The 26,803-nt window shown below is 39.0% G+C and overlaps 1 protein-coding gene across 2 annotated transcripts in view; it reads right to left on the bottom strand.

Annotated features, from left to right (window-relative positions):
- Window positions 1-6,049: 6,049 nt before the first annotated feature.
- Window positions 6,050-26,803, bottom strand: part of LOC142139586 (uncharacterized) — a 77,685-nt gene continuing 56,931 nt past the window's right edge. Inside the window, exons 2-6 of one of the 2 annotated variants that reach the window (XM_075197316.1) lie at window positions 21,885-22,220; window positions 15,183-15,221; window positions 14,182-14,325; window positions 11,681-11,721; window positions 6,050-8,902 (exon numbers count right to left, since the gene is read on the bottom strand). In XM_075197316.1, coding sequence (XP_075053417.1) covers window positions 8,597-8,902; window positions 11,681-11,721; window positions 14,182-14,325; window positions 15,183-15,221; window positions 21,885-22,220 — 866 coding nt within the window. In that variant the 3' untranslated portion in view covers window positions 6,050-8,596. The remainder of the gene's footprint in view (window positions 8,903-11,680; window positions 11,722-14,181; window positions 14,326-15,182; window positions 15,222-21,884; window positions 22,221-26,803) is intronic. The other variant, XM_075197315.1, reaches the window with a different exon arrangement.

Raw genomic sequence — 26,803 nt, 5'->3', positions numbered from 1 at the left:
GGGGAGGGGGAGAGAATTTTTTTTCTAACTATGTTAATAATAAAAACTTTCTTCCTATTCCAGGGCTGCAACCTCTTATTTCATATATTCCTCAAACATCCTTGTCCAATATTGTCATGTATCACTGGATAATGTGGATTACCAGTATATAAAATGATTCCTCTCTGATAAAGAACTTTTCCACTATTATATTTGTTACATAAAACTCCCTATTTTCACTCATACTAAGCATTGGTATTTTTCTCATTTTATGGAGTAACAAATATAGTAAATTATACTTGAAAACAGGGACTTTTTATCTTAGTTCAGTGATTGCAGCCAATAAATTATGTTAAACGCCACCAATCCCATGGGATCATATCACCCCCATCTATAACAATACCTTAGACTTCTTATACTGCTGATGTACTTTCCGTTAATTCATCTTCTTTGGGAAAAATGTTTTAAGAATGTCCCAGAAGCTATCCTTACTCAATAATGGTTCCTACAAGTTAGCTACAAGGGCAGTTACCCAGGTCACCTGTGGCAATGGGCCTGATTCATTAAGGAAAGTTAACAAAAAGTAAGCAAATAAGGCAAAACCATGTTACATTGGAGGGGAAGGTAAATTTAAAATGTGATGGCAGATTTATAGTTGGGGTAGGGCATGTCCTAGATCAACTTTAAATTTCAATGTACTAATAAGGTATCAAGTATTTGTGTGCTACATGAAAAAACAGTCAGTATTTTCTTATGTGCAAAATAATAAACTCATTTGCACCCCTTGTATTGTAACATGGCTTTGTCCAGAAAAGTTGAGTATCAAAACTTACTCAATTTTTTGCTTAACTTTCCTTAATGAATGAGGCTCAATGTGTGTAAAATGAAGGAACCTAAATCTTTTGGGAGCATCAAAGGCACTGAACAAAATATTATGAGCTAAATCAAAAGCAACTCCACATGTGTTATTAACTTATTTATGCATATTGTCCTTCCTACTGGTCATTCTCTATGATAACTAACTACAACACTAACCCACCTAGTCTGATGCCTGAGGTCACTTCCAAACTAAGAGAGCTTCATATGTCTAGTCATATGAAAACTAAAACAAAGTTTCAAAGAAACAACTGAAAGCTAATTTTCTCATTGTTCCCCATCCCATAATGTCTTCTACAATAGAGTAAAACCAGATGTGCAAATAAAGGAGAGTAAAACAGGTCCACATTCTTGTAAGAAACTATTAATAGGAACAGAGCTCCGTTAAGATCAATAAGTCTTGGTCTTGTAAACTGAACCATCTTAAGGGTACTTTTTGTTGGTATCTGGAAAGGAATAATTCAGTGTTCTGTAGCTCATTATAAAGTTTAGGAACTACACTATTGGGTAGACACAATAACACACACAACACTTAGAGCTGTGAGACTGATTTTTGCCACTTTTTTCAATGCTATTTTCCTGGAAATATCTATAATTAGATGACACACATGTTGTGCCTATTCGCGGATGATGTACCCCTATTTGTCACCAGCCCAGAAACTGTGCTGTTGGCCCTTCATGAGACACTAGATCATAACAGAAAGGCCTTTTACAAACTAAACCCCTCTGAATCTGAGGCTATTCCGATAAATATCTCTAAGCAAAAAATGTTTGTACTCAAAAACAATTTAAAATACGTATGGAGCAGCTACCCTGCCATATTTCGACATACAAATCTATGATCAAATAGAAGAAATTAATTTTTTTTCCCATTAATCCTACTTGCAACTTAACAAATGCATGGGTCACCTACGAGTTCTCCTGGTTGGGTCGATTATCTCCCTACAAGATGATGCTGATCTTAAAACTCTTCTACATATTTTGCACTATTCAATAGCTCACTCCTAATAATATTGTGGATAAACTTCATTCAAATATTGATTAAATATATTTGGACACATAAGCCACAATGACTGGGATTTATCAGTATAACTCTTTCCAAAAAACATGGGGGTCTTGCTCTCCCAAATCTGGGCAGATAACAAGAAGCTTGCATATTAATACGATTAAGAGATTGGTCTCTTCCACCATTACACCAGCCCTGGGTTGACTTAAGAAGGACCTTACATCTAGACAACACCATTGAAGACCTAATTTGGACCCCCAAACACTTTAGGCCTGTTAGTAAATACATGACACACTAAAAGTTTGGGACAGAACACTGGATGTAAAGAAGGACATATCTTATCCCTAAGAGCACTCACTAAATTAATCCCTAAGCTCAAACCGCTCCCTTTGGTAGGCGAGGGATATCATGTCTTTAACTAACTTATTATAACTGGCCCGGGCCGTCTTTCCCATTAGGCACAATGAGCAGGTGCCCCGGGGCCCTGCAGCCCAGGGGGGCCCGTCGGAGGCAGCAAAAAAAAAAAAAACCTGGAAAAAAAAGAGACAATACTTACCTTGCGGTCAGCTGGCGATCTGGCTCCCTCCATGGTCTACTCCTCCGTGCGGCCCTCGCAGTGCATGTCGGACGTGACGTCAACATGCCCGCCCGACATCCATTGCGACGGAGGAGGAGACCAAGGAGGGAGCCGGATCGCCGGATTTGCTGCAGGGCCCATATATATAATCTTTTTTTTTTGTATATATAGGGGCCCTGGTGCACTGCTGTGGCCGGGGGCCCAAGATGTTCTTAAGAGGGCCCTGTAACTGGCTCACCCCCATGTGTCAACTGTTTATCTGCTCCGTTCCCTTTATTAGATTGTAAGCTCTAGGGAGCAGGGCCCTCTTCCCTCCTGTTCTTGTTATCCATAAGTTTTGCTCACCAGCTACACTGTGCGCCTCCTCCTTGGGCTTTCTGCCCATTGGCTCAAATCCACCATTGTCTGCACACCTCTTTCAGTGGGTCTGATACTTTTAGTTGCACCCACGCTAATGGGCACAGGTTTCAGTCTTCGCTGAATATACCCTTGGACCCCAGTACTTGCGTTATGAGTTGCAGTATTATTTGTTTACTGTATTTTATTGTTATACCATGTACTGTCTTGTTGTTTGCCCTCTGTACGACACTGCGGAACACATGTGGCACCCTTTAAATAAAGGTTAATAATAATGATAATAAGTTATATAAGGCTGAAGGTCTATTGTCACTCACTCATTTACAAGAAGAGTCCGATCTCCCTTCAAAAGAGATTCACAAATACAAATTAGACACTGGATATCCAAAACCACGAAGACGAAACAACCTATACAGCTACCCCCAGTTTTGATACTTACTAAACCTACTATAAGGATGGCAGGGGTGGCATCAAATTTTGGTATCAATACTTGTCATCAGCATAATCAATGCAAAACTCACTTTCTAAAATATGTTGGTAAGAAGTCTTACATAAAACCTTTATACAGCAACATTATATTCTACATATGTATTGGGCACATCCAACAGTGTATTGTCTGTTAGAGCAGAGCAGACCTAGACCTGTATTCAACGACAGACGTATCTTCAGATCCGCTTCCTAATTGAACACAGACGTGCGTATTCCTGATTTACGTGCGTGTTAAAAAACAAAATGAATTTACAAACGTTCTGCTTGTCTTAATGACTCGGGCCAAGCATGTCTAAACTCCTATAGCCCCATAGATTGTAAGCTTCTGAGCAGGGTCCTCTTACCTCCCCGTTTATTAATGTTTTCTGTTGGTGTAACAGCAATGATAGAGGGGAGATTATGCATGGTTTTTGGAAGTGCCCAATTATGCAGACGCTCTGGGTGAGGCCAGTAAATTTATTGACCATAAAATAACTCCTTCCCCAGTATTAGCTCTTTTGCATCATTATCCTCCTCAAATTTTTAAACATGATAGGTACGTTATGGGGCATACATGGATAGCAACAAGAGTGGCAATGGTACAGAGTTGCAAAGATTAAACACATTTTTGAAATGTAAACTTTAGGTGTGCCTTATTCTAACTTATTGTACCTGTTTCTGCCAATGGTTTAAACATCTCAATGTTCTAGATGGTACTGCACTGGGGGGTACATTTATCAAGCTGTGGGTTTGAAGAAGTGGATATGTTGTCTATAGCAGCCAATCAGATTCTAGCTGTCATTTTGTACTAAATAAATGATAACTAGAATCTGATTTGTTGCTAATGGCAACATCTCCACTTTTTCAAACCTGCAGTTTAGTAAATATACCCCTGAGTGTCCATTATTAACCTTGTATCCTCTCCCTGTTTGACCTTTTTTAATGCATAATCTTATCGCTCCTGTTTTACTTTCTGCACCCTTATATTCAGGTGGGGGGGGAATAACAATAAAAATTAAAACTTTTGAAAAAAGTTCACTGCTAACGTGTACAACTTAGGAGTGCAATTTCTTCTACAGAGTGCCACACTTTTAGAGATTAACAAAATTGTCAAAAATGGTCCGTAGTATATTCACCTTATTGGGCATTTGGATTCGAAATTTGGCCAGTGGAATTGTGCCCTAAGTGTTCCTAGCCCTCCCGACCACACCGAAAAGAACAATGACTACAGCCATTGCCCAAGTTCTCTTCATAGACTATAAATTCTGCAGAATGGGGAAGCAAGAGAAGAATCTGATTACATCGCCAGAACGTCGTACCTCCGTGAAATGGAGGTGCGAAGATCTGTGAAATGTAAAGACATGGTACAGAGTAGTTCTCTTCTCCCCTGAGCTATGGAAACGTGTCGTGGCTTCAGCGACAAAACTGAGGGGGCGAGATGACAAGTGTGAATTTGAGAGTGGAAACACTTTGCTAGCAGTCTGGTGGGTGTCAGTGTTTGTCTATTTATGGCTTCTGTTTAAAGCTCTAGCCGCAGAATGATCACTTGCATTATTTTCCACACTTTTCTAATCACCATTGTGAGGGTTCACAGTGGAATGTTCTGTGATATCAGTTACATAACACTTACTATTGTAATTAGTGATACTTTATTTCAAGCTTGAGCAATGAGTATTTTGTTCATGCTTTGCCATATGTTTCTAATTACAAATATGTGTCTCTTTTTTTATATAGTCACACCGTTGCTTATATTCTTGTCCAAATAATCAGGCTAAAAGAAGAAGTCCATGGCACTTTTGACCTCTAAAAATCAGGACTGCCCCATTAAAATAGGGACCGTTGTTAGGTACTGTGTGGCAATTCCTATAACACATTGTTTTATTAAGTGATATAGTGTATTTGAGGTTTTTGTAGACAGCATATTGTTTGTTTTTAATCAATGAAGCAAACAGGGATTTACTAATCTTTACTCACTTCAAATACGGGGACTCTGATTAGATGCAGACAACAACTAGCCGATCTGTTTGTGCTACTACCTGTCTAGCATTGATCAGTAATAATCTGGCGTGCCAGGAATTAGACACACTGGTCGCTTGGTTCTAGCACCTCTTCTCTCCAGACATTCATGCATCCCATTTGTATTTCTCTTGCAATTGTTTTGATATAAGAACTCTGGGCCTGATTCATTAAGGATCTTAACTTGAGAAACTTCTTATTTCAGTCTCCTGGACCAAACCATGTCACAATGCAAGGGGTGCAAATTAGTTTTCTGTTTTGCACATAAGTTAAATACTGACTGTTTTTTTCATGTAGCACACAAATATCAACTTTAAATATCAGTGTACAAATAAGCTATCAAGTATTTGTGTGCTGCATGAAAAACAGTCAGTATTTAACTTATGTGCAAAACAGAAAACTAATTTGCACCCCTTGCATTGTAACATGGTTTGGTCCAGGACACTGAAATAAGAAGTTTCTCAAGTTAAGATCCTTAATGAATCAGGCCCACTGTTCCTGCAGATAGCTGCTTACTCGTACCATTGATAATATTATACTTGTGAGACAGGGATTATAGACTTTTGCTCTTGACACCTCCTGTCCAGTTCAAGCACTGAAAGTCCAGTCTCATTCAGTCACAATCACCCTCTCACCCCTAAATGGGGGTGTGTAAGGTGACCTTTTAAAACATTGTTAAAGCTCTTTCAATGTATTCAGCACTCACCATTCTTCTTTGGTTTATAAAGGTTTGCACAACGTACACAAAGATCCTTTTTAACAGTTCTATATGCAATTCACAATCATTATTTTTATTTACTTTAAATTACAATCATTTGGTTCATTCGCTCATTATCATTGATCTAAGTTAAATATTACTTGTGTTATTATTTCTAAATATAAATATAAGAGGACAAAAGTAGTTATTGCTGGTCTATTCTCAGGATATTCTCGACTTTTGCCATGATGTCCGCTCACCATTACTGCACAAAGTAGTACAGTCTGGTGCAAAGTGGCAGATAGTATCATAGTACAGATCTACGGGTATAAGCTTTGAGAGGGCAGCACAGTTTTGACCATTTTAAAGGGCACATACAGCCCCTGTACATTAGAGGGCGCCCCTGCTCAGTCATGAGGTCAACAAGATGTTTTTCCAAGAACAATTGACCTGAACTCTACCTTAGCTGTGTGCAGTCAGGGTAATATAACTTTTTTACGGCTGACCAGGTCACGAAACAACTTTTTCTCAGTCACATTTAGCACTGTTCGCAGATGTAAAACAGATGTGAAGTAGTTCCGATGTAATGAAGATAATTGTCCAGCAAGCACAATTGAAGATATAGGTGATCATCAAATGCCCTCTCCAACACCTACGGGCTTCTTCGGTGGTAATTTACGATGGGGAAAATAGTTGGTGTAGAATCAGCTTTGGTTCCACTGTACACCTCAGCCAAGGTTTATACCAAGGCACATAGGTTTGAGGAGCAAAATGGCGGTGGTTGCAGAGGAGCTGAGGTTTGTACAGGTCGAGGAAAGAAGTTGTGCTGCAATAGAGTATTAATTGGCGCACCGAGCAGGCACATCGGTGCACATAGTTTTACAGAATGCTGCAGAAACAAGACTTCATTTTGTGGATATTAAAACATGATGAGAGGTTGGATCACTTTCATTATGTGCTTTCATGCTGCAATATTATATCACATTGCTCTGATTGTGTGTTTCTAGGTGTCCTCCAAATAATGTAATAAAACACACAAAAGTAACACATGTAATAAATACAGCCCTCTCCCTCTCATGATTACATTACGCCATAAATGAGGATAATCCAAGCAGCGATGCAAGATAAAGGCATTTTTTGGTGCGCATTTATTGCGCTTGGTAAATGAGACCTTCTGTCAGTAACACATTAAATATAATACTTGTGCATTTCTGTGACCACAAATTCGTATCTGTAAATGTCTTGACTTTACAGTGATTGTGTTTATATTGCTGCCGTAAGAGGGAACTAAGATAACAATTTCTATACAAAAAAAGTCACATACCCAGTTGATGAAAAGATGATTTGCAAATTATTGTTATTAGTTTTTATCCCGCCTTAAAGTTAAATGCAGCACTTACAAATACTGTTTTTAGCACACATAGCTTAAGTAGAAGCCTAACTAGCAACTGACGCTGATGTCTCACCTTGTTGATCATCATTGTCACTTGTCAGCATCAACATGACTTTTTCCATTTCAATTGAAACCTGATGCCGACACCTGACTCCGACATTGGGATACAAAAGTGGAGATGTTGCCTATAGCAACCAATCAGATTCTATTTATCATTTATTTAGTAGATTCTACAAAATGACAGATAGAATCTGTTTGGTTGCTATGGGCAACATCTTCACTTTTTCAAACTCGCAGTTTAGTAAATATACCCCTGAGTGTTGTTCTTGGTACAAGCCAATGTTGACTCTGCAAGACACTAGTCAGGACTTTCACATGCCCCTTCTCTCCGACTTAGCACTGAGAACTCTGACTTACTATTATAAGAGACCTTGGCAGGCTGTCAGCTGTCATCACTCAGTGTAATCCCAACTCACACGATCACCCTGTAACACAGGAAACTCTTGTGCTTAAGTCAAACTAAGTTGCTGTTTTATCCACAAAAGGCTGCTGAAAAATTAATAATAATTTGCAAATAATCTCATTATCAATATGTAGATATGAATTAAATTTAAAAATTAAATAACAGTGATCCCACTTGATGTCATTAATCTATATATATTTCAGCACCAGCTGCTATATACCATGATACATGTATTGAGCAGAATATTATTAAACACAACTCTTACATTCAATATTTCTAATACATATTAATACTAGTTATTCTGCCGAATACTGAACTGAATAACAAACCCTCCTTATAAATTAACATGAGGCCGGAGGGGCCTAAATAATACAAGTTTATCGTTAGTTTCAGCTCCTAAATGTGTGAACTCAGTGCTCAGTCCTCTATAACCACAGTGATACCTAGATCATGAATTTATTGGCTAAATATTACTGAAGACCATTAAAGGGGAACTCCAGCATCCGTAAAGTTTATTCTCCAGGTAGATTTGTTTTAAGTTGGTTGTCCTTGGATATAGGAACATTGGGGGCCGCAAATCAGTTGTCATTTTTCAATGCAATGAAAACAAACAAATGTGCCTGGAAGATAGTTTTCTGTAACTGTAAATTTGCCCTTGAAGAGTTAGCAGAACCCTGCGCGGTGCACCGGGCTTTTAATGCGCTGTTTATATTTTCAGACATAGGAGATCTTCTGCTGGTAGAACGTTGATAACTTGATGACAGTTAAGAATCACAACAATCTTCTATATGCCTATTCAAACTCATCACCCCGTATTCAACTTCACAGTCATTCTGAAATCGAAAACTTGTCTTTTTGGTTTCATGGTTTAAATCTGCATAGATAATGGAGTCTTCCTCTTCTGGTGACTCGGGTGCACTAAAGGTGGTCGGCTTGTAGCTCAGGTGAGCATTGTCATAGGTGATTTCAGTGGACACGTCCGTGAATTCAGCTTCTAGGGGACTGGAAGACTCTAACTTTATCTGCTGTGAACAGTTCTTGGGATTTTCTGATGCGGCTACAAACTTAACCTGCAGAAACAACGTACAAGAATTATTTTCAGGGTTCATTCTGACAAAGAATATCAAACAAACTAAATAAGACAGCCAGGAATTTGTACATAGTAACTGATCTTTCGGGATTTAGAGCTTACAAATCTAAAAGATACATGTCTGTATATGCGCAAAAATGCACAATTTAAGATAGGTCTAAATCTAGTGTATAGGGGCCTGATTCATTAAGGATCTTAACTTGAGAAACTTCTTATTTCAGTCTCCTGGACAAAACCATGTTACAATGCAAGGGGTGCAAATTAGATTTCTGTTTTGCACATAGGTTAAATACTGACTGTTTTTTCATGTAACACACAAATATCAACTTTAAATTTCAGTGTACAAATAAGCTATCAAGTATTTGTGTGCTACATGAAAATACAGTCAGTATTTACCTTATGTGCAAAACAGAATACTAATTTGCACCCCTTGCATTGTAACAGATTTTACGCCAGACATTTTTAAGCAGCGCAAATGCATTTGTCCAACTCTAAATCACTCATTAAGAGTCTAAAAACACATATTTATTTATTTTTATTTTTATTAGAACATACAGGCACAGGAGAGCGCCAATAGTGTAATACTACATCTACACCACTAAATTGAACCTATAAAGCACTGTGTATGTAAAGATAAGCCTTATCTGATAAAGACGATATGCAGTGAGATTATCTAGATCGATAGAGAGGCATTTTCGTCATATCCAACATAGATAATAAGTGTGGACTCTTACAGGACTCTTCCACATATTGTACGCACTGTTTTATTGCTTAAATTTACTGGTGTATGTATAGTATTACACTATTTAGGTTATTATGTCCTTTATCTGATTGGAACTTCATGGGAGAAGCAGCATTCTGATGTGAGTTATTGTTAGAATGTAGATTAGATATATATATATATAATGAAAGGAGATATATTTTTTTGTACTTTGCACCGCTTGTATTATAGGACACAAAGGGTCATTTATAGCAAGTGCTAAAGCTATTTGTTTCTGTTGTGATGTCAAGCAATATGGCGACTGGTCTCTTGCCGCTATTCACACCATATTAAAGCAAGATGCTGCCTTTTAAGACAAAGGTTGACTCTGTATGGTGGCAGAGTCAGCTCAGCCCTACCTTCCTGGAATGTCCAGGAGACTCCCGAATTTCTGGTAGTTCTCCTAGACTCCTGTGACAGCAGGCCTTTCCCTCCTAGTGAGTGGGCAGGGTGACTGCCTTGATGTCACGATTCATAGTGAACTGTGTCATTGTGGCACCATGCCCCACCCCCCCTGAATATGCCACTTGACCGAAGAGGGGAGAGTTACAAAGCCCACCAGCATGGGCCAAGGCATGGCTTTTGTATAACAATCTACTCTGTGGGCTGTATGCAATACAACCAACTGAAGATGTGGTGCAAAGTGTATTAAATCATTGATATTTCTCTGCAGGTAGCGCCTACGCTGCAAACCTGACACTTTCTATCCTCCATTTCAATATACTGTACACAGGTCTAGGTACTAAATTGAGACAGCTGAGCCGATGCACAGCGCTTTAATTTGGTGGCCACCAAACAGCTGACATGGAGCCGGCGTCTGCCCGTGAGGAAGTAGAACACATAGAAGATAGAGTGCGTGTGAGAACTTTATGTAATTTTGTTTTTTATTTTCTATTGCCATCCCAACTGATTCATCTAAGGATTGGTGTCTATTCTGACATATCGGAGATATCATATAACATAGGCAAACCGAGGGGGGGTTCCTCATGCCTGGAAACCCCCCTCCAAGCCTGGGGCACTGTATAATTGAGGTGGCTGGACCCTGCCCCCGCTTCACACAGCTCTGCTTGAAAAGGGAGGGCTGCGTGCACCTAACAGTAGTGCGCGCAGCATTGCCCATGTATATTATGGGGATAGGAAGAGTTGGAGAGCAGCCAAGCACTGTCTAAAATTATAGCCACGCCCCCATGCATGCTGGTTACACCCACTCGTGGCATGGTGTGGAAGCCCCCCTTTACAAATCCTGCGTTTGTCCCTGTATAACTATATTACTGACATTTCATTTAATAGAGTGATATTGACTCCTGAATTCACCAGGCTTCCCTCACTCAGGATCAATTTAATTAAGTTCCTCTATTGACATCTGATTTCTATATTGGGACTTTATTTTTATAGGATTGTTTTTTCTGATAACTATAGGTTTTCTCATTACTCTTTTAGTCCCTCATTGTGTTGGGTAGTGCGTAATTATTGCTGTGATCTGGTCCTTGTATCTGATTAGTGTATGAGCTCATACCTTAGACTTATGGTTTGATCCAGCTTTCCTGTACATTTAAATTTTTATGAAATTTCTATATTACTTTTATTCTTTTATTCTTTACTTTATTTTTATTTATTTATTTAGTTTTCATTAATTGAGTGTTTGGGTAGTATATTTAGTAGATTTCTACACATATGTAGGTTGTGCAATTTTTATAATTGTTAAGATTTATTAAAGTAATAACTTTCAACTATTTGGTTCTCCTTGATAAGACTTTTGCCATTATGTCATTTTTTTTAGTTTATATATTTTAATTTGGAGCCCATTACCTCCGTTGCTCATTTAGACTAGAGTCTAAAGCAATCAGGACTGCTTGCCAGTGGTAGGGTAGGTAGCCTTAAGAATATGTTTAGTGTAATCACTTATATAGGTATATACATATATACTGTATATCGTAGCTAAATAAACAGTAAATAATATATAAGTATATATCATAACATGCAATACAAGTACTGTACCTCCTCAGTAGAGACAGGATCTGGAGACGATCTGCGATTTTCTAGGGATAAAATAAGAAGAGTTACTGGAAGGTGGAGGGTGTCTATGATTTGCCCTTTATTTTGGTCAATACCAATAAGTATTAGTAACATTTTGATCAGACATCACAGTATTACATTATCTGTTTTTGCTTTTTATCAGCTACATATTGATCCCAGCAAAAATAATGAAGGAGGGGTCGTTGGACAAAGGAACGAAAATGTTTAGCTGAATAATTTAGAATTTAGCATGTATTCACTCACCATTCCTATATCAGTTCAACACAATGTACAGCTTGTGACTCTATGAATCTTTGCACTGTGTGCGCAACATGTATTTGTAGGGTTACTGTTTTGGGACAAAGCATCACCAGTGAACTGCATTCACTGACAAATAATTTTTAATCAGCGTTTTCAGAGCCTGGCTACAGAAAGTTGTGAATTCTCTTAGAAAACAGAGAAGCATCAGGAAAGGCTAATGACATCAGCTTACTGTGTGTGGGACTATACAATGTTGCAATTTATTACTTAAAAGATAATTCAAGCTAAAAAAAAATCTTGGTCACACCCCTTCCCCCTCCATAAGCAGAACTAGGCCAGGAGTTCCATAGAGCTCACCCATGCCAGTCACCCTATATCTCTTCTCTCTTTGCTGACACCATACTCAATTTAATTGGAAATTGAAATTCAATTTTTTATTTCATTAATTTAAACTAAATTAAAGTAAATGACTTAGGCTCTTCTAGCAGCAAACATACATGGGAAAATGGGTGTTGATAAAACTCTGTTGTCTAATGTCATACAGCAAAGGAGATTTGTAATTTCAAAGAGCTTTCACAGCCCATATGACTAGTATTCAATGCACAACATATTGTAACTCCACACAATACAGAAAGCATTGTAGTGGCTGATATAAAAAAGAGAATATTAGTGACTGTTATACAAAACAGAAAGCATTCTAAAGACCTCTATGCAACACAGAGAGCATTCTAATGACCCAGATGCGCCATCGAGAGCATTCTAATGACCCCATACAGTACAGAGAGCATTCTAATGCCATATATGTAACATAAAGAGCATTCCATTGACCTATATACAATACAGAGAGCATTCTAAAGATATCTATACAATCAGAGAGCATTCCAATGCTCTCTGATTGTATAGATATACTAGTGGCTACTATACAATACAGAGAGCATTCTTATGGCCTCTATACAAAAAAGAGAGAGAGTATTCTAGTGGCCTCCAAATAATATTATAATTTACATGTAATGTAATATAAGATAATATTAGTGACCAGTTTAAAATACAGATATTTCTTGTAACCAATTTATCGCACAAGAAGAATTCTAGTGACCATTATCCAATACAGAGAGTGCGCTCACTATACAATACACAGAGCATTGTAGTGACTGATACAATAATGAGAGCATTTTAGTGATCGATATAATATACAGAGGACATTCTACTGACTGATATACAATGCAGAGAGCACTCAAGTGACAACTGTACAAAACACAATGCATACTAGTGAGCCCTATGAAATGCCGAGCTTGGCCACTATACAATGCAGACTCCCAAATATTTGGTAGCTTTACAATGCGGACGGCAGTTCTCTGGTGGTAATACAATGCAGACATCCCCTCCACAAATGCTTATAGCTTTACAGTGCAGACAACCAGACCACCTGTGGATTGACAAGGGAAAATGCCCAAAATCTCCAGTAGCATTACAACACAGGGCCTAATTCTCTGGTGCCTATATGAACCACACCCCTACCCCAATCTTTGGCGGCTTTATAATGCAGTTCTAAATAAATTATATAGTCATGCTCTGGTCTTTCCCTATTTCTTGGCATTCTGGAGAGATAGCTCAGCTGTGGCTCAGTCGATGGCTCCCAGCACTCCTATTGGTCAACAGTAATGGCCAATTAGCAATCAGTGTGTCCGGACCTGCTGACATTCTGATTGTTGCATGGCACTATCAACCAATCAGAGTGCTGGTTTGGTCTTGACTGACAAGACAGGACCATCTCAGGGGGGGGAATGTCCCACCTACCACCCTTGCCAGCTTGCTTCAGTGGGCTTGCCTGACTTCCCAGTGGGCTTTACAATGGCTGCTCAGCCTCAGTTAGCCTCATTCACTATATTAATCCCGTGTTGCAGACAGTGCATGGTTTGCACTCATCCCATCTGGTGTCCTCGGACCAAGGATGGAGCACTTTGTGATCTCATAAGGATGAATGCATATTTTTGACTTCAGGAAGACACATGAATGTGATACTACGCAAATGGCAAGTTGCTCAATCAATTTATAACTAGCAAAAGCGCAAGTGTGTCATTGTGTGCACCTTCTTGGCACTGAGATCATGCCACACAGGGCTTGGCGCAATAACCTGGGAAACATGCACACTATGTGTTTGTGATGCACAGCTTACATGGTATGAATGACCCCCTATCCCCTTGTTACACTATAGTACATACCTTTCCTTCTCCGCAGACAGAACACCAGCAGAGAGACAATGATTATCATCACACAGAGTGTTCCCAGCGACAGCACAATAGCTAAGTACAATTTAAAATGGTAAAGAACAAACTTCTCTGATAGTGCTGTGGAATTTGTATTGTCTGAAAAAGAAAAAGAACATTAAACAAACATTTATTTGCAACCCAGTCAGCAGGGTGAGTTATCAATATGCATGATTGACTAAAGGACCTCTTTAGATTATTATCTCATCTTAGTTGTCTTCTAGCTCAAAATATCAGTGGAAACAGTAATATCAACTATCAAGGGGTCAGGGTGTTCAGATGGAGTCCATCTATATTTAACTTCTTGTGTTACTGAATAATTTTAAAGAGGGACTCCACCTTAACCTATTGTCCAGACAGAGTTAGTTTTGTTACCCCTGAATAAATGTGTATTGGATACACCTGTACATTAATTATTCACTGTAGCCATTATTTTAAAATATTTTGCTGCCAAAGTATAATTAAAAATGGAGGAGGGGTTTGATATATAATATACTGTATGTCTGTTCTTAGAAGCAATATAAATAAAATGTGATAGTTTAATATTTCATTTGTTTGAGTGTCTCAACCAAATACATCCTGAACCTCAAGTCAGAAATTAGCCTTGAGTTATTGTCAAGTGAACACCTCCTCTAAAGAACCCACATTTCCAATTATAAAAATTAAAATAATAATGTATAAATATACTGATCATTGGCAAATGGAGGACAATCCATTTCCAGCGCAAATTAAACTATACGTTTGAATATAACTCAGGGATGACAGCAATGCGGCAGAGTTCCACCATGTTCCGTAATCATGTGACTGTAGAGCTTTGTAAACCTCACAGACAACGGATCTGCATTACCTTCTTCCTCTACCCTAAAAATAACCTTAGGGAGATTCCAGAGATACATAGAAAACAACTAAAACAATATTCTGTAGAATTTATTTTAATACATTGAAAGTGAACTTACTGGTCATGTTCCCAGATGTAGGTTCCGTCGTACCTGCAGCTGGACCCAACATACAACAAATTAGTGATATCGAAAGTTCCATAAATGACAGAAACTCAGAGAACATCATTAGCTTCGTTTGCCAATTTGTGATGATACAAAGTTACGTTAAAAGTAAATTAAAAATTATTAAAAAAATCCTTTACAACTGAGAAAACTGCATTATTCAAAGAATAACAACACATTGTTTAAATTGGCTTCCCCAGGAGAGGCAACAGGGATGTCATCGGTGGGATAAGCCAGCGATTCTTACCATCAGCAGCGGGTTACTACTGGTTATAGCAGCGTTAGCGCCATCGGTAACCTTGTCTTGTAAAAGGTGAAAGTGAAGAAAACCCTGTCTCAGGTGAAATTCATGACTTCACTGGGGATAGAGTTTCTCGCCTTCAAATAAATCAGCCCCATTAGTCTAAAAGGTCTCAAGATAAGAGGGACATCATTGTGATAGAACAATGTATTTAGTCACAAAGATGCATCTTAATGAAATAATGTGCACAGTTCACCTACAGAACATTTATTTTTGCACAAATTATTTACATACATGTGGATGATTGTACAACTTTTACGCTGGGTTTATTTGAAAGGGTTTAAAGTTAAAATGAGTGTATAACTAAGAACAATTAAATGCTTGCGCTCCAAATTGGAACACAGGGATTTATAAAAGCTGTAGATAAAGATACCTGCACTCACATACTCAAACTGTAAATTTGTAGTTGATAGACCAATATAGTATTATCATTTGTCTTAACAAACCTTGCACAGTGGCAGATTGAAACTATCTCAAGTGGTCTAACTAAAAAGTTAACCTATGGTGCACCAAGGACAGAGAGGCCTGAGTTTCATTGCAGCATGTAATAAATAAGTACAGATTGTACTCAACATATATATATATATATATATATATATATATATATATATATATATTTATAGACTATATATATGTATATATAATTATAGACAATATATTGCATGTTGCTGTGCTGGATAACCTACATGAAATAACTGGAGTGTCTGTCCTTAACTTAATCATCATCATCATCATCATCATTTATTTATATAGCGCCACTAATTCCGCAGCGCTGTACAGAGAACTCATTCACATCAGTCCCTGCCCCATTGGAGCTTACAGTCTAAATTTCCTACTATAGACACACACTCACACACAGACAGACAGACTAGGGTCAATTTTTGATTGCAGCCAATTAACCTACCAGTATATTTTTGGAGTGTGGGAGGAAACCGGAGCACCCGGAGGAAACCCACGCAAACACAGGGAGAACATACAAACTCCACACAGATAAGGCCATGGTTGGGAATCGAACTCATGACCCCAGTGCTGTGAGGCTGACGTGCTAACCACTACGCCACTGTGCTGCCCAGCCTTATCTCTTTCTCTCTGCAGACAGCATCTATAAATATGTACTAGAATCTGAATTCTGATAAGTTGCAACTTGTTATTTGTAAAGTGGTGTCCTAAAACAATGACAGCTTTGCAGACTTACTGTGTATATGTATACTGTATGGATTGGTGGATACAAACGGGGAGCAGGCCCAGTGATTTCACAGTAATGTAAATTCATACAAAATCAGTTTAAGTTGTAGTGGTAACCGATGCTCACACTTTACGTTAAGGGGTGTCAATGTAGCACACGCCATTGAACCCAATGTGTTAATTTGCTGTGACCACAAGTAAATAGAGCTTGGAACATTCATAGAGAACCACGTTTTTAATAAAGGGCTCACTGTGTATGTTCCCGTAAACCTTACATCAACCTTAGAATTCTAAACATTTTGCATGCAAATAAACACACGGAGACATGTAACATAGTAACATAGTAACATACATAGTAACATAGTAACATAGTTGATGAGGTTGAAAAAAGACACCAGTCCATCAAGTTCAACCTATTTTGGATCTCCTGCGATCCTGCACTTATATTTGAAATTAATCCAGAGTAGGCAACAGCCAATCTGTTTCAATTTTGAAAATCCCCCCAGACCCAATATTGCAGTCCTATTTTTACCCTATATCCACTACTATCCTTTATTTTAAATTAACGGTCGTATCCCTGGATACACCTTTCCGCTAAAAATTTGTCTAACCCTTTCTTAAACATATCTATTGAATCTGCCATCACAACCTTCCCTGGCAATGAATTCCATATCTTGACTGCCCTTACTGTAAAGAACCCCTTCCTTTGCTGGTTGTGACATTTCCTCTCCTCTAATCTTAGGGGATGACCACGTGTCCTGTGTATGGTCCTTGGGGTAAAAAGTTCCCATGAATGCTCTCCGTATTGACCCCTAATATATTTGTACATAGTAATCATATCTCCCCTTAGACGCCTCTTTTCTAAAGTAAACATGCCTAAACTGGCTAACCTTTCCTCATAACTTAATGACTCCATACCCTTTATCAATTTTGTCGCCCTTCTCTGAACCCTTTATAGTTCCAAATTATCTTTTTTATAGAGTGGTGCCCAGAACTGTACTGCATATTCAAGATGAGGTCTTACCAACGATTTATACAGTGGCAAAATTACACTGTCTTCCCTTGCATCTATGCCCCTTTTTATGCATGCCAATACTTTGTTTGCCCTTGCAGCTGCTGCTTGACATTGAGCACTATTGCTAAGTCTACTGTCTACGAGCACTCCCAAATCCTTTTCCATTATAGATTCTCCCAAATTAATTCCATTTAATTTATAGATTGCGTTCTTGTTTTTGATCCCTGAATGCATAACCTTACATTTATCTGTGTTAAACCTCATATTCCATTTAGCCGCCCAATCCTCCAGTTTATTTAAGTCCCTTTGTAGAGAAGCTACATCTTGCTCTGATTTTATTACCTTACAGAGTTTAGTGTCATCTGCAAAAATAGAAACTTTACTCTCTAAACCATCACCAAGGTCATTAATAAATATATTAAAAAGGAGTGGTCCCAGCACGGAACCTTGAGGTACTCCACTTAAGACTTTTGACCAATTAGAAAATGTTCTATTTATCACAACTCTCTGTTCCCTATTCTCTAACCAGTTTTCGATCCAAGTACAAATTTTGATTTCTAGTCCCAGTTCCCTTATTTTGTAAACCAACCTCTTGTGTGGCACTGTATCAAAGGCCTTTGCAAAATCTAAGTAGACCACATCTACTGTCCTGCCCTGGTCTAAGTTCCCACTAACTTCCTCGTAGAAACTAATTAGATTAGTTTGACATGACCTATCCCTCACAAATCCATGTTGATTCCCACTAATAATTTTATTGCGTACCAAGTAATCCTGAATACTGTCCCTTAAAATATCTTCCTGTAGTTTCCCCACTATTGATGTCAGGCTTACAGGTCTATAATTCTCTGGTTGTGATCTCGTCCCCTTTTTAAACAGCGGCACCACATCTGCTATTCGCCAATCCCTTGGTACTGAGCCTGATGAGATTGAATCTCTGAAAATTAAGAATAGCGGTCTAGCTATTTCCGAGTTTAACTCCATAAGGACCCTTGGGTGTATGCCATCTGGACCTGGAGCTTTATTTATCTTAATATTCTTCAGTCGCCTTTGGACTTCTTCCTCTGACAACCAAGTATTAATTAATGGCATGGTTTCATTTCCATTTTTATGTATTACTCCTGCCATTTGTTCCTCTCTGGTAAATACTGAAGAAAAGAACGTGTTTAATATCTCTGCTTTTTCCTTAGTATCATTTATCAATTCACCCATCTCACTTCTTAGGGGTCCTATATTATCTTTTTTAATCCTTTTGCCATTTATATACTTAAAAAACATTTTGGGGTTTGTCTTACTTTCTTTTGCAACGTGCCTTTCATTTTCTAATTTAGCCAATCTAATTTCCTTTTTGCATGTTTTATTACATTCCTTGTACCTATGGAAGGACTCCTCTGACCCTTTAGACTTAAACAATTTAAATGCACGCTTCTTCCTTTGCATTTCTTCCCTTACCTTTTTATTTAGCCACATTGGTTTAGACTTAATTCTTTTACATTTATTTCCCATAGGAATGAACTTATACATGTATGTTTCCAACAACATTTTAAAGACAGCCCACATTTCTTCCGTATTTTTTCCTTCAAAGGCTTTGTCCCAGTCTATGCTCTTTATAGACTCCTTTAGCATATTAAAATTTGCCTTTTTAAAGTTTAAAGTCCTAGTTGATCCCTTATACTGTTGTTTCTGGAAACTAATTTCAAATGAGACCATATTATGATCACTGTTTCCCAAGTGCTCCTTTACTTGAATATTTGATATTACGTCTACATTGTTTGTTATTACTAGGTCCAGTATATTCCGGTTCCTAGTTGGTTCCTCAACTAATTGGGACATGTAATGGTCTTTTAGCTTGCTCAGAAATCTATTTCCCCTAGCTGTACCGCAGGTCTCAGTAGTCCAATCAATGTCCGGATAATTAAAATCCCCCATAATTAAAATTTGACCTAGTTGTGTAGCCTTTTCAATTTGCTGTAGAAGTTGGGCTTCCTTAATCGTACTAATATCTGGCGGTTTATAGCATATTCCTATCAGAAACTTCTCTGAACTTTTTCCTCCGCTGGATATTTCCACCCACAATGCCTCTATATTATCACCAATATTCTTGTATATAACTTCCTGAATAGTTGGTTTTAATTCTGGCTTAATATAAAGACATACTCCTCCTCCCCTTTTATTTACCCTATCCCTCCTGAAGAGAGAATAGCCTTCCAAGTTGACTGCTCAGCCATGTGTATCATCCCACCAGGTCTCAGTAATACCTATAATATCATACTGCTCATTCATTGCTACTAGTTCTAACTCCCCCATTTTACCTGTCAGGCTTCTTGCATTTGCAAGCATACACTTAAGTCTATTGCCTCCCTTAGGTATTTCTTTTTGCTTTAAAAAGGGCCGCTCCTTATCGGCTATGCTTCCCTTTCCCCCTTCTCCACCCCCTTTACTCTTGTTAAATTCCTCCTTACTACTCTCAATGTCTATCCCATAAATCCTTGCTTGCCCCTCCCCCCCAGAGCCTAGTTTAAAATCTCCTCCAACCTTCTAACCATCCTCTCCCCTAGCACTGCAGCCCCCTCCTCATTCAGGTGCAATCCATCACGACAAAATGTATAAGTTATTAAAAAATTGCCAGAACTTTTATTATGATTTTAACTTTAACTAAAACCTATGGTGGCGGAGAAAGGGCACTCTCAAGCTGATAACACTATATCACAATTGGACTGGCGCAAACCGCCGTACGTCCACAACCACGGGGAACAAATCCCATCAGAACTTGCGCTGAGTTGGCGTCAGGGTGACTGTCCCTTTAAAACTCACGCTGCCCTCCCTCACCGAGCCGGACAGGGACCCTCCTCACCGAAGCGACAACTACCTGTGCACCCACAAATCAGCCGCTGAACGCAGTGCCTTCCTACCGCAACATTAACCCGAAAATACTCACAACAAGGAGTGGGTGGGTGGGATCTCGTGCTGTGGAATGAGGCAGAACAGGAAGTACAGCCTACTATACCAATCAAGGTCCCTCCCACTGGAGCACACATTGGTCGGGCCAAAACCTATGTTAACCCCTTCAGGTAAGTGTTCAGTTTACTGCAAACCCTGTCGCCCTTTAAGTGCGTTCGTCCTATGAAGCCTCACTTGTCACAAAGGATTCACAAGTTTCACAGTTCTTTGCTACATATAAACATAGACTTATTCACAAAAGAATGCTAGCATGTCAGAAATTGAACACTTTATATTTATTCTTTAGTCAAATATTTAGAAACCTTTTGTGAATTTTGAGTATTTACGTGAAATTGTTTATAAACATTCAGCTATACACTAAGTATGCCTGCAGTGACATTAGTAGCAGAGGTTTTCTATGTTTTTATTGTCCTTCAAAAAAAGATCCTTACCAGCAGACAACATGTTAATAGCACTGCTTCAGGATTACCTTGTTTTAGCACAACACTTTACAAACAACAAGTTGCAACGTATCAGAATTCAGATTCTAGTACATATCTATAGATGCTTCTGGGGGATAAAGTTCAACTGCTGCAGAGGTTAATTTAGAGGTTGAAGCATTTGATCTCCAAACATACACAGGAAACGTAAGGCTGTACACCCTTCCATGCCGGATCTGAAGTGGGCAGATGAGGGAGAATTGCCAGTTCTCCCAGAATTCCGGGAGATCTCCCTGTAATTCGGGAGTCTCCCGAACACTCTGGGATAATTGGCATGTATGACATTACTCCCGCATCTATCCACTTCTTAGTAAAGTGTGCAGAATTAGAGCCGCAATGACTCCCTAAGACTCGCGTAATTCTGGCCCCGCCCCTGCTGTAAAATGACGACTAAGCGTCATTATGTCTCGGTGGCGGGGCCACAAATGATGCAATCTGCTAAGCCCTGCTCCTCTGACCGTACCCCCTCCGGGAACTCCTGGGCGGGATCTTGAAATTTTTGCAAAGTATGAGTTATACACAATACAATAATGTAATAAAGTGTTGTATACACAAGAGAATGTTGTCTGGACATATATCAATAACTGATAACTGCATGACAAGGCTAGCTGGTCACAGATGGGCTTTCAGTCCCACTAATTTTAAAAAACAAAACAAAACTAAATTGTAAAAAATAGATACAAATATTTAATTTTCATTCTGAAAGATGTTATACTCACCAGAAATAGAAATTTCTATTTGACCACTCATTACTTGTACCTCCCCATAGGTTGCTGAACATCGATAGAATCCTGAGTCATTTTTTTGCACTGAGACAAACTTTAGAAAATAAACAGCGTCATTTCCTTTCTGTTCTTCCCACCCGGAGGAGATCCCGTCTCCAGGGATCACATGTGCACATAAGTAGTTTTTATCTATTTTGCACCAAGTCACATTTGGTAATTCCTGGGAACAGATGCGTACTGGACATACTAGGATGAGAGATTCTCCTTCTGATTTACTAAGTTTTGTGTTTCTTGGGATGTTTATAGAAGGTGCACAAGATGAACTGTGTCCTGCAGGGAGGATCAAAAACATTATTAGTACTGTACATGCTGGAAACAAAACATTACTTTTGAGCCAAAGTGAACATAGTAATGAAATATATATACTTAAAGGGCAACATAATCCATATAGCTACATTGTCATATGCAAATTATGAAGGTGACACACACAGTTCAGACTCACATCAGTTTTAAACAATAAAAACACATCCTACAAGGTAAAGAAAAACAATTTCAACAGTGAATTGAATAGGGGTCACTTACAACCAGACAGTGCTATGAAGCGCTAGATTTCATACATCAGTCGTGTTTCCATCATTTTGAAGGAGGAAATCAGGACACTGGTGTCATTGCCATTGGAAATATAGCAATATTTTTTATCTGTTTCAATCAGAATATTGTAGCCAATCAGAGCTTTGGAACATTTGCAGGACTAAAAATAACCTGTGGCCAATCAGCTAGACTCAAAGGCCATTCTAGCTGCTTTAAAAGGAATCATTCTCCATGCCGGTGTAGATTCAGAGAAGATTTCAAAAGGTTCTTAAAGCTGCAATACCATCTAGGAAAATATTTTACTAATCTGGCCTCCTAGCTAGAGCCCCAGGGGACTGCTACATGCAACTTTACTTTTAAATAGGGAGGTTGCAGGACAATTGGGAGGTGTGTACCTTGGTGCCCGTTTAATGATGTGCGCTCTAGCGACGGGTGTGCACGGCATTAAAAACACATGTGGTGGTTTTTGGGGAGGAGAAGGGGGGCTGGGGGCCGACAGCCTTTTGGAAGCCCCAGACATACACCCCATGTAGAGCTCCTGTCTTGAATTCAAAATTGTAAAAGTCGGGAAGTATGATGCTACATAGTCTTAAAGGTGACCCTAACATCATAAGAGCTTCACAGCAAAATACATATTAAGGAATCATAACTGTTGTAGGGGGTTAATTAACCTTGAAAAGATATTCTTTATTTTATTGCTTGAGCCCTGGCCGGATCCTGGACATTCACCACTGGGCTGATATGTTTATACAGCAATAAATGTGGATGATATATAAAACAAGTCATTTTGAGAAATAAGTAAAATTGGACAGGCTCCATCTAAGTTGTATGTCTGGATCTCTTTTACTTGGAGAGGAGATGGATCTAAAATCAACACATGTGACATGATGACTGGTAGAAAGGGCTCAGGACATCATCATCATTTACAGCCATTAGACTGAGCGGCCCGGGTGCCCGCTGCCCCCCGGTCCAGCCCGCCCCTGAAAATAATGATTATCGGACCAAGTTTATACCATATATAAGCTGTGAAAATTTGCTCCTGATTACAGACACATGTTATAGCATGCAGACAAGACTGTCATCACTACTGATCAGGACTTAGACTAGCCCTGTAGCTGGAGAAACCGCTGAAAAACAAGTAACTTTGACAAGTCAGACCATAAGCCAAGCGATGATAAACGCATCTCATTTGTGCTACTTACCTAATAAGGGTTAAGTCCACTGCATACTCCAGCCAATAGAATCACAGGGGGAGGGGTTGTAATTTGTCCATATATAATCTCCCCCCAGGGGCTCCTAGTCCTCTCTTCACTTCACAAATTCCCTCCCACCCTCTCTTGGGGCTAGATTTACTAAGCTGCGGGTTTGAAAAAGTGGGGATGTTGCCTATGGCAACCAATCAGATTCTAGCTATCATTTTGTAGAAGGTGCTAAATAAATGAAAGCTAGAATCTGATTTGTTGCTATAGGCAGCATCCCCACATTTTTTTCAAACCCGCAGCTTAGTAAATCTAGCCCTTGGTCTGGTTGTAATGTCACCATTCATGTCACCCGTGATGTACTGAGTACTAACAATTTTTCTTTCCTTTAGAGAACAGGTACAGTTTGGCAGGAAATCTTTTGCGTCAGCGACTAATACATATGGTGTTATCGCTGATTGGCTGCAGGTCACTGCCCCTTTCGAAGCAACGTGGCTCTTGGTCCCTTTGTGTGGGGGATCCATTGACGTGCTTTGTGTGCGCACGTCATTGTGAGCCCAGAAAGGGAGTAGTCACTCTGGCGCCAAATAGTAAGGGAGCCCTGGTTATATTGTCGAGTGCCGGACAGCCATACACTGATTTTGGTTCGGGTATTAGTTGGTAGCTGACCTGCAAAGGCTTTCACCGCCACCATAAGCTTCAGAAAATCAATAAAATTGCGACCTTACAACAAAACATTGTGTTGGTGTCTTTATTTATTGATAGAGTTGTAGTTAGGTAGAATACTTTGTGTCATGAAGAGAGTCATCAACAGTATGCAGTTTATGAGAGGTTCAAAGCTTGATTCGGATGTGGCTGTGAGCGCTCGAGTTTGGCGCATCTTTATTGTACATTGACTGAGGGGCGATAACCCCTTCCCCACCCACTCCCAGAGAACGCAGGCTGTAGTAAGGGTCCTTTGCGCACGTAGATGCAGAGAGCATGGCTGCGTTCACTGGCGTATGTCCCTGTTCTGGGCTTGCGCAGAGTGATTTTGCATACGATACAAAATCGGCAGATGCTTGTCTTGTTGAATCAGGCCCCCACTGTCTATCCACCTGTTGAAGAACTACAAGTCCCACAATATACTGATAGTCAAAGGCATGATGGGACTTGTAGTTCCACAACAGTTGGAAACAGTTTTCCACCTGCTTTAACCAAATCAGTTTAACCAAATTAAGCATTAACAAGTTTTAGAAAATGTATTCTCTGTTTCAGACATGTGCAAAAACGTTATATATAGTATTAGTTCAGAGATACAATTTATGGACTCCAGGACCAACAACAAAGTTCTACAAAGACAGACTTGAAATAATCACAACTTCACATCACACATACACATCGCAACTACACATCACATCTACACATCACTACTACACATCACTACTACACATCACAACTACACATCACATCTACAAATCACATCTACACATCACATCTACACATCACTACTACACATCACTACTACACATCACTACTACACATCACAACTACACATCAAATCTACAAATCACATCTACACATCACTACTACACATCACTACTACACATCACATCTACACATCACATCTACACATCACAACTACACATCACACCTACAAATCACATCTACACATCACTACTACACATCACTACTACACATCACAACTACACATCACAACTACAAATCACATCTACACATCACTACTACACATCACAACTACACATCACAACTACAAATCTCATCTACACATCACTACTACACATCACATCTACACATCACATCTACACATCACTACTACACATCACTACTACACATCACACCTACACATCACAACTACACATCACTACTACACATCACTACTACACATCACTACTACACATCACACCTACACATCACAACTACACATCACATCTACACATCACTACTACACATCACTACTACACATCACTACTACACATCACACCTACACATCACAACTACACATCACTACTACACATCACTACTACACATCACACCTACACATCACAACTACACATCACTACTACACATCACTACTACACATCACAACTACACATCACACCTACATATCACAACTACACATCACAACTACACATCACTACTACACATCACAACTACACATCACTACTACACATCACTACTACACATCACTACTACACATCACACCTACACATCGCAACTACAAATCGCAACTACACATCTACACATCACATCTACACATCACTACTACACATCATTACTACACATCACTACTACACATCACTACTACACATCACACCTACACATCACAACTACACATCACTACTACACATCCCTACTACACATCACAACTACAAATCGCAACTGCACATCACAACTACAAATCGCAACTGCACATCACAACTACCCCTGTCGTTTGTTGTGACTTCTTAAGTGACTGCTACAAAATCATTTCCCCTCTTTTTTGCACAGTTATACATATGGGGCCTGATTCATTAAGGAAGGTAAAGCAAAAAAAAATAGTAACTTTGCACCCCTGGCATTGTAACATGGTTTTTCCCAAGGTGCAAAGTTGCTCCTTTTTTAGCTTTACTTTCCTTAATGAATCAGGCCCACAGTATTTTACATAGATGCATCTTGTTTGTCTTTTACATACAGTACACATGACCCACTTTTTAACTTAGTCTATTTTTACTTGGGCAATTTCTCCACCACAGCATCCTCCTCTTCATGTCAGTAACTTCAGTTTTGTGACAAAAAGTCAGGAAGTGTTATCCATTACAGTAAGTACACACTTACACACATAATCATTGTAATCCTCTATCGGAGTTAAGATGAGTATAAAACATTGACATTATGAATCAACATAATACTGATATTTGCACAATGTAAAGATCAGGGACGAGTGCAGCACATTTACAGGGAGATTCCAAATATGCTTTAAACCTAAATATTAAAATTCTATATAAATAGTCTCTACTGAAAGTGTCCATTCAAGGCCTTATAATAGTTGCCTACTCTCCCAGAATGTCCAGGGGACACCCGAATTTTTGGGAGTTCCCCTGAACTCCCGAGAGAGCAGGGAAAAATCCCGGATACAGGTGT

Source organism: Mixophyes fleayi, chromosome 2 (genome assembly GCF_038048845.1).
Source record: "Mixophyes fleayi isolate aMixFle1 chromosome 2, aMixFle1.hap1, whole genome shotgun sequence".
NCBI classification, from domain to species: Eukaryota; Metazoa; Chordata; class Amphibia; order Anura; family Limnodynastidae; genus Mixophyes; species Mixophyes fleayi.
Note: the sequence above shows the minus strand (reverse complement) of the source record. Positions and strands in the feature narration are given on the sequence as shown.